The sequence below is a fragment of the Ambystoma mexicanum genome, chromosome 13, assembly GCF_040938575.1.
Source record: "Ambystoma mexicanum isolate Mex_15411 chromosome 13, UKY_AmexF1_1, whole genome shotgun sequence".
NCBI classification, from domain to species: Eukaryota; Metazoa; Chordata; class Amphibia; order Caudata; family Ambystomatidae; genus Ambystoma; species Ambystoma mexicanum.
In genome coordinates, this window is record NC_090938.1 from 400733901 (window position 1) to 400743597 (window position 9697).

At 44.0% G+C, this 9697-nt stretch overlaps 1 protein-coding gene across 7 annotated transcripts in view; it reads right to left on the reverse strand.

The window, feature by feature from the left end:
• The window catches only part of TINF2 (TERF1 interacting nuclear factor 2), a 569835-nt gene extending 560716 nt beyond the window's left edge, over nt 1-9119 (reverse strand). For 5 of the 7 annotated variants that reach the window (XR_011283001.1, XR_011283002.1, XM_069633977.1 and 2 more), the window contains exon 1: nt 9023-9119. Coding sequence is in view for 3 of the 7 variants with exons in the window: in XM_069633977.1 (XP_069490078.1) it covers nt 9023-9036 (14 nt within the window). In the remaining 4 variants the exon portion in view is untranslated. Of the gene's footprint in view, nt 1-8310; nt 8437-9022 lie in introns of those variants that run through there. The other 2 variants (XM_069633976.1, XM_069633974.1) reach the window with 2 other exon arrangements.
• Nucleotides 9120-9697: the final 578 nt, after the last annotated feature.

Consider the following 9697-nt stretch of genomic DNA (forward strand, 5'->3'; position numbering starts at 1 on the left):
ATAGCACCTGCAGAAATTGTGCTCTGGAAGGACCCTTGAACATGAATTAAACATTAAAGTCCTCTCTTGGGCATGCTCCCAGGCAGTAATATGAAGGCTGAGCGGTAGAGTAACTGCCAACATTGCAAAGTTGTGTTAAAGATGCCAGGTTTTCAGCTTGTATATGTTTCACAAGTTCATGTGTACAATGAGCTTGTAGTGGCATCTCCATGTTTATTATAGGAGATTTTGAGTGACACATGAAGGGACTTGTGCTGAAGAAGTCCGATGATAAAATAATAATATAATTTATTGTGACTTAGTTTACAATGAAACTTCACACATAAGATATACCTAAACAGGAACAAAATTATAATAAGAAAACCATCGGTAATTAACAAAAACGTTACATAAGAAGAAATTACCACGAAAGACAATACATTAAATTCTCTAAATATACATTTCCTAAAAACCATATAAAACAGCTTCATTTTAAGTTCACATTTGCAATAGTTCAGGAACCAGGTCTAACCACATCCTACCGTATATTCTCCAATAAAATTTCAGATGGAGTATCAATCTAATTTCAGTGTTGTTACAATTCCTGTATAAATAGTGGCCTGTATTAGCCAACAGCCCCTCATGGGTTTCAGCGATGGCTATACATCAACTCCTCTTTATATCCTCCTATATGGTTATTTTAAGTCTTGTTTCCACCTTCAGCCAAACATTGTACAGTGCCATCATGAGTCGTATACTGTTGGAGTTAATACAGTGATGCCAAAATAGCTCCTCTTTAATGTAACCTTGGTTATGCACAAACTGACCCAGGCCAAGGTCTATGGTACTTAACATTTTGTGGCAGTCAATACATGTCTGGCCGTTTCTAGCTGATTCACTCCTTTACATAACCGGCAAAGCCGTAATTCTGGGGGGATCATGTCTCTTCTGCCTGTTATCATTAGAGTAGGTAGTTGTTCTAGCCTTAGAAGTAATATGAATCGTCTAAGTCTCCTATCCGGGCATAAATTGAGATAGCTCTGCAGATTTTTGTAGTTATACAGTCTATACTGGACAAACTGATAGCTTTTCAGCTTCTGGAGATGAGCGAAATTCTCCAGCCAGTCCCAGAGCTCTATGCATTTGACCAGAGCCCTTTGCATTTCTACAGTTACATTGCCTTCCCTTATTTGCCACCCAATGATTGTCAGGAATTTAGACATTTGCTCCTTCAAAGGGCACGGGGATTTATCCTTCGAGATCTCTAGATAAACCGCCTTGAGTAGCCCATTTTTAGTCTCCTCCCTCATTCTCAAATAAAGTAGGGCTCGCTTTTTTAGTACTAATCGCTTTTAATGAGGTCAGCCCCAATTCCAGTCTTAATATTGCCATAGGGATTCCCGGTGATAGGCCCAGAATAGCGCGCCAAAATTTCCCCTCAATCACCTGGAGCCATTTCAGGTCAGAGTTGAGGAGGGCTTCGAGACCATAGGTGATCATAGGGGATAATACCTGCATGTACAGTTGCCTTGTGCCCCATATGGTGAATCCCCCCTGATTTAGTGTGAATCTATAGAACAGTGCAGTCAGTTGGGATGCCTTTACAATGCGTAACTGCTTGCAGAGTTCATAGTCACCGATACTCTCAAATTCTATACCTAGATAGCGCTAATGAGGAGAATAGGCAATGGTATCTAAACCAACTCTGAGCTGTACACGCGTGGTGTTCTTGTTGGTAAATCTCATTGCCTTTGTTTTTTCCAGATTAATTTTGAGGCCATTCCTCTTGGCGTATTCCCACAGAGCGGTGGCCGACCTTCGAAGCCCACTAACAGTGTGGTCCAGTATAACCAGGTCGTCCGCATAGGCCAGGACAGGGCAGATGGAATCTCCTATTTTCGGTGGGCAATTTGTCGCAGCCCTAATGGCCTCCAGAATGTCATATACGTACATATTATAGATCAGCGGGGCCGTGACACAACCTTGTTTGACCCCCCTATTTTGGAGCACACTTCTAGTAGTGTGTCCTTCCTGGTCTAATTTTACTTTAGCAGATGTATTCTGATGGAGTAGTCTGAGATAATAGGTCAAGCCCTCCGGGCAACCCATTGCTTTTAACTTCCGCCAGAGGGCCTCTCTGGGAATAGAGTCAAATGCTGCCGAAAAGTCTATATAGAGGGCATATAATGGTGGTTGCCCTCCTGATCTGGCTCGTGTTCTTAGAAGGTCCAGAACCATAATGTTATGTGCCGTAGAATACCCTTGCCTAAAACCACTCTGGAATTTACAGAGTATATCAGATTGCTCTACCAAGAGCTGCAGCTCCTTTAGAAGGAGAGAGGCAAATATTTTGCCTGTGACATCCAGCATTGAGAGCAGTCTATAGTTGCTAGGATCCGCTCGATTACCCTTTTTGAAGACTGGTATGAGCACCGCTGTTTGCCAGGATCGGGGTATTCTCCCTTCTTTTAGGATCTTTTTGAACATTATAGCTAACAGGGATGCCCAGAATTCAGGATGCGCCTTCATCACAATATTTGCTAGGCCATTTGGGCCCGGGGCTCGGGAGGATTTTAAATCCGAGATTGTATTCAGCACCATTTGATATGTCACATTAAATGGAGGGTTTAACGGCCTATTGATCAATGTATGGGGTTCCTCTGTGTCTGCCTTGGAATTCCTATTTTCAAGGAAAGCTATCCATGTTTCAGCATTAATAGGGTTAGCTAAATTACCTTGTACAGTACCTCGCGCATCACCTAGCAGAGCCCAGATATTACGTGTTTTACCAGTACAGATCGTGTTTACTAATCTTTGCCAGGCCGTGATTTTGTCTAATTTCCGTTTGGCCTTGATCATAGCTCTATATTTGTTTTTAACACTCCTAACCTTAATAAAATATGTCTGAAGGGTAGGCTTGTCTCTTGGCCAGCCGGAGTTCCGCTCTACGCTCTCTCTTCAGGTTTCTTATAGCTATATCAAAGGGTGGCTTTTCCCTACCACAGCTAATCATAGACCCCGTACGACAGATCGCATGTTTCTTAGCAAAGGTACAGATCCAGTGTTCAATGGCGTCGCTCGACATCTCCTGGAAATTCGTTAGCAAGTTTAGATCAATATTAACCAAAGCTGCCACCGCAAGAGCGACATTTTTATCTGACCAGCTGATCCTAGTGCCAGCTTTATTTGGCACGATGTTACCCATGTTGATACTAGGAGGGGCTTTTGTCCCAATGTTCAATTTGCATATGAGTGTGGCATGATCACTCCACTTATTAGGGGTTATTTGCATATCCTCAACTATCTCATACAGCCTAGGGGAAACAAAAATGTAGTCTATGGTACTACTTGAAATGCCATTGGACCAGGTGTAATTACCTGGAGAGTCGCTCACAGTTTTACCATTAAGCATTTCAATGTCCCATAGGTCAAACAAATGCTTCCATCCTTGGCCTTCGGGATCATTTTTTTTGGTGCGTTGCATGTAATTCTTAGCTTTTAACTTAGGGTTATAAGACTTCCCTATGTTACCACTCATGTGGCAGTTGAAGTCTCCAACCACTATTACCCCAGTATTCCCAAGTTTTAGCAGCCAGGTAGCCAATAGATTTTGTAAGGCCTCTTGGAGTTGTTCTCTTATTAGTGCTCCCGGGGGATTATATAGACTAACTAGTAGCAAGTGATCCATTCCTGTCTTGTTGTTATAGTCGACCTCAACTGCCATCAAATTACTGGGACAGTCAGTTTTCACTAATTTAGAACCAAACATGTTAGCCACCCCTATGATAAGTCCACCATTGGGTCTTCCCTTTGTACCTTTATTAGCTGCCCTTTGATAAATGACAAAGCCGTCCAGAATCAATGGCTCCATGGCCCAAGTTTCTTGAAGGCAAAAACAGAGCCCTCAGTTGACAACAAGTGAGCAAAACCCCTACAGTTCCAGGACAGAATAGACATATCTCATTGCTTTAGCAATACTTCAGGTAGTGAATCCGCAATCCATTTTAATGCTTTTTGTATGTCTGAAATGTCCACTTTTTTTCCTTCAGAGAAATTGGGGCGGGGGTTGGTTTCAGCTGTCAGATCTAACTTGGCGGGCAGTTGTCTTAGATCTGGTTCATTGAGATCAGCATCAACCTCCACATCAACCGCTTTCAGTTCGGTCTTATAGTTCCTTAACAATGTCGCGGTAGATAGGAACTTGCAATGCAATGCTGAGACCTGAGGATTAGGGCCTTTTAGTGGTTCCACGAATTGGAAATCATCTGACTTAAGGACCCTCAGTTGTGGCACATAGCTCAGTCTAATTAACAATTCTGAGCGAGAGCGCCATTTTAAGTTTTCACTTAGATATAAATTCTTTATAAGACATATACGATTTCCTTCCATGGTAGGTGTAGATACGGTGGGACGAGTTATGATAGGTGTTGCTGATACCTCTAATGGACTCCCAAGATTGTCCTTGTCCACAATCTCCGGCCCTTCCCTCAGATTCTCCTCCTCACATATATCCTCCACCTCCTTAGGTTCAATCATTTTTTCTCTGTCAGATATTAGCCAACTAGTCAAGCAGCCCTCACCGCTGTTCTTCCTTTTCTTTGCTCTGGCTGCCCGTTTTTTGGCTTTCTTTGAGGGGTGTCCGGCGGATTCCTTAACAGACTTGGAGATGGCCATTTCTTTAGCTCTTTTGATCCCCGCTGCCCTCCTGGCCATTCTGCGTTGCTTACGCGAGAAGAATGGTTCTTTGTTTTCTTTGTCTGTCACCATCCCCAGGCTTTGTAGCTATTCAGAATGATGTTCTTCACTTATGTCCGCCAGTTTTATGGCTTCCGATAGATTGGACTCTGCTGATTGGACTCTGCTGATTGATCAACTTCAGCAGTACCCTCTACTTTCTCTCTCGTGGCCATCTCTAAGGTTAGGGCATTTGAATTGTCCAGAATTCTCCCCGTCATTTTCAGTTAAACCTTAAGGGCAAATTACAGTGATGCAACTGAGGACTGGATCTCAGCAATATCTGTCGCTCCCGGATAGGTATCAGCCAGGCATTCACTTTCAGCTATGGGGCTATCTTCCATTGAAGCCATCGCCAAATTTGGGGATGCTGATAGTCTGCCCATGTATTCAACTGGAGTAGGGGATACTAATGGAGTAATTCTCTGCTTATTAGCATTGGCGCAGTCCATGTTGGTAGGTATCGATCCTGGGGCAGGAGTCATTTTCCTTTGAATATTAAGACATAGTTCCAATAATGAATTATTGTCAATGTCATCGTAGTTAGAGGGACATAGGGATCCTTCATTAGAAGGCACGAGAACCAAGGCTTCCTCAATCGTGGTAGAATTCGTTTCAGGGAGTGGGTTTTGTGGAAAAAACTCAGTGATCCTTCCCTGGTCTGCAGGTATTTCGTTCTTAGCTTTCTTTCTGGGTTTTACCCGCACGGTAAGATTGTTCGAGGGACTCTTAGCAGTCTCCATTCCCTTGGATCCTCTAAGATTATACTTTGACTGTGTAGTTCTCTTCTTCGGAGGCATACGGGTTTTCACAAGTTAGCGCCCTCCGCACTTAGATATCACAAGGGACAATATCAAGAAAAAGGTATAGTGGCTGCTGGAAAAGGATTATCAACCCCTTCACCCCAGAGGAAATGGGGAGGGATTGGCCACCGTTATCCAGACAGTCCCTCACGCCTGGGGCCAGAGAAAATGCTCAACACTCACAGTAGCACGACACGCCCAGGATCAAAGGCCTAGGCCCACAGTCTCCTGAGCGTATGGCCTTGAAGCCCGATTGCGTATGTTGGGCAACACTGGCCCCAGTGCTCAAATTTAACAAAAAATGGTCACAAGGTATGAGTATGGGATCCAACAAAACTCCCACGAAAGCCACTGATCAAGGTAGGTGGAGGTTTAATAGGGCGGAAAACTTTACACCAGATTATTATATTATCGCAGCTGGCACTCTGAATTTACTATGCTGACAAACGCGAGCATAGCGCCCAATGAGCCTCAATGGTGACTATATGAGGGTCAGATGCGGAGAGCGTAAGGTGTAGCCCCAGGGATATGCCTCACAGCTCACCACTCACCTCCAATAATCACAGCAAAGCCCTTGTGATGCTGTATCACCAGTCGACAGGAGAGAGCACGTTACCCCACCTCCTAATCAGCTCCGGGACTCCCCTCGCCGGATTCGTGGTCACCGTCCCCGTCCTTTTGCCTCTCCGCCTCTACAGCCTATACAACGGCTCCCGTGGGCGTAGGAGGACCGAGGACCACGCAGTGACTCGTCGTGCAGTCACTAGTCTGCTGCCACGGGCTTCGGGAGCCTCTGTGCCAAACCAACCGCACCTCCGTCGCTCCACCGCCGCTCCTCGTTCCGTTAGAGGAAAGGACCCAGCGGCGTGGAGGGAACGTGCGTACCCGGGCAAGGAAAGCGTGTCAAGCCGCACCTCGTATCGAGCTCAGCGTAACCAGTACTGCGCTGTGACAAAATGATAAAAGCTTAATCCAATGTGCTGGGCAGTAGAGATCAGCTGGTTTTCTGGGTGTAGGGTCCGGTGTATGGTCAGGGGAAGAGAGCAGGGCTATTGAAGGGCATCATGAAGGAAAAATTGCTGATAAGCAGCAGTTCGCTTGAGTATGGGCTATACATCTAGGTATTGTATTAACTCTGCTCAGGCCACTAAACTATGTGCAACATGTTCCTTGGCTTGATATACGGTAATAGAGTGCATAGAAATGTGTGTGTCACACTAGATGTGTGACACTCGGCACGTCTGCCATTGGTAGTTGGTTCACAGAGTAAATTGTGTTCATTTCAAGCAATAGTGTCAGCCAATTTAGATCCGGGTTTTCTCAAAACACTCGTGTCAAGCATTTCATCAGATTGGCAATGATCTCCAACTCATCACACACCTCACTACACATGACAGTAACTCCTGTGTTATTTCAAAATTAGGACGTAATCATTGTTCTCCTGACATGGAAAGGCGTATCTCCGAGCGGTACCCGAATGAAAACTCCAGTGAAACAGATAGGAATGCATAATTGAGAGAAACCACAGGACAGAAATGATGCTGCATACTGACTAAAAGTGAAAATAAAAGGAGAGTGGCCTGAAAGCTACTGTCACTGTAGCTACGGATTACCGCATATTGGTTCAATGGGATTGGAAAAAAGGCACTCTATAGCTCTACTTCAGAGTATAATGGGTTGGAAATCAAAGTAATAGATCATGGCACAATAAATAAATCAGGGAAATATTTAGCATGCAGGATGCACAACATCACAAGGAGTGACACCAGAGGACATGAAATCACAGCGAGTTAATGACATCTTGTTGGAGTGAATCGGTGTGATCTTGTGTCATCTGGCTACTTGGGTTAAATGTGCTTGATCGGCTGTATGACCATTCTTTCTATTCTGCCACACAATAGTATTGAAAATAGAAACGAACTGCTCAGTGTGAAATTCCGAATTTCAATAAACCAAGCAATGTTGACAAACTACTGCCCAATGTTATCACCTGACGTAATCCCTTAATCATTCACAGTTGTTCAAAAAAAGCATAGCCGCACTGCTTTAAATGGTACCTGGTACCTGCACTTCTTATTTTGTAGCTTTTCAGTACCTGCACTTCTCAACGCCTGAAAGAGTACTGATACTCAACTATGTTGCGAAGTGAAAATTATAAAGCTTTTCATTTCACTTTATCAGAAATTAAAGGACTAGCCTTTGCTAGGGAAAGCAGCGTCCTCTCTCCACCACCCACAATGCCTAATGTCTCCTTCAGGTCCCACCCTGCAGAACGAAAGAAGAGACAAACATGCATCTACTCTGCTCTTACCTTTGGTGCCCTTTGATGGAGCAGGGATTGATTTGGAAAGCCTGGGAATTACTTTTTAAAGATGTTTCTTTATTAGTAGTGCCCACTCTAATACGTACGGTTTAAGTAATTGGAGTTGTGATGAAATATTTTCGACTGCAAATTAGCACACTGCTCCAGTTACCTACCGAGCAAGGATAGTAAAACTCATTTGCTAAAGAGAGTTTGATACACTAAAAGAAAGTCTCATTTAATATAGATATTCAAATTTTAACACAAGGCATAACAAACTGGAGATTTGTGTGAAAGTATCTCAGATACACTGCTTTACTACAGTGGCTCCTTGGCACATCATGTAATATCAGTGGGCATTGCCTGCAAACAGGGCGTGCCCATGGTGCACTGCACTGGAATGTCCGTCGTACCTGCACCGTTTTCCATTTAAAGCATTGCATAGCCGAGTGATGTGCTAATTCTGGATTATGTACTTATAATGTTATTTACCCTTTAAAACTGTTCAGCTACAAGAATCAGAATGCAGGGTGGCGTGTCCTTAAAACACTACTTGCTGAACCGCAGTCACCTCAAAAAAAGGATCGCTGTAAACTCTTCCAGAGTCCAAAAGAGCCTATAATAAAAGCATTTTCTTGTAGTCATTGTTAGACACCAGCATACAGTTTAGCAAAATCGGATTAAATCTGCAATTCAACAGAACAAATACGTTCGTTTTTAGCTGCCAAACAAGTAATTTGCAGGGAAATAGAATAGACAGATTTTAAAATATTATTTGTATTCAATTACTGCATTTAGTCCAATTTCCAAAACATGTGGGGCTAGTGTGCCCATGGGTGCCGGTACGTGCCCTCGACCTGACAGGGAAGACAAAAGGCAAATAACCTTGCATTAGCGTGGTCCTATGAAAGGGATATTTTTAATGTGGAGGAGTGTCGGCTAAGGGGGTGTACCATAGTAGAGGGGCGTTCGAAGTAACAGCACAACGACTCTCCAACCAACAAGTAGTCGGAATGAGGCATTTCGAGATAATTTAGCAGAATGAGGAGGGGAAGGGGGGAGGTTGAAGGAATCTTTAGTGGCCAATTCCTGTCGACCTCTCCTTGCCTTGACACCATCCCCAATCCCGTATCTCAGTAATAACGCCTGCTCTCTATTCCACCCACTTCTCCCACCCCAGCTGTCACCCATGTTTCAGTCTCACCTTTCTCCGCTCATCTTCAGCTTCCCGCGTTTAATTAAGGCCACCAACTACTTCCGGCCCTAGAAATACGTCTTAGTCACGTGACTATGAGGCAACGTACCGGTCAACGTATGTCGCACACTATCTGGTTACGTCATGTTACGCGTAAACGCTTGCTAAAAGTTCGGAGAGAGGTTTCGGTGGCTTTATAATTTATGTTCTAACGTCTGTCGTCTGGACACGTTGGCGTTAGAATGGTTCTGGATGATAATGCAGAAACGTCTTCGTGAGGCACTGACGTTAAAGAAATAATAACAGAAACATGTCAATCAAAAAGGGTATAATTATAACGGTATGTTTCACGATCCTGTAGGAACTTTCAGCGCTCGTAAATTTCCCGTGCGCGAGAGGTGTTCCAGTGCTGTTTTTCCGCACTTTGGATTCTGGGTATTGTAGTTCCTTTGCACCTTGAAATGAGAGACTACAAGTCCCAGAATTGCAACAGTACTGGATGGCATGGCACTCTCATGCGTGGCTACGGGAATTCGGGAAACTTGAGATGTCCACAATCCACTGCCGTCTCAGGAAATCAATTTTAATGGAAGAGGGGCAGCCGAGCGGTCGCACAATCAATCTTTAATAAAAATCTGATTTCTCCACTAGCAAAACAAAATAGACTAAAAAAAAAATGCACCC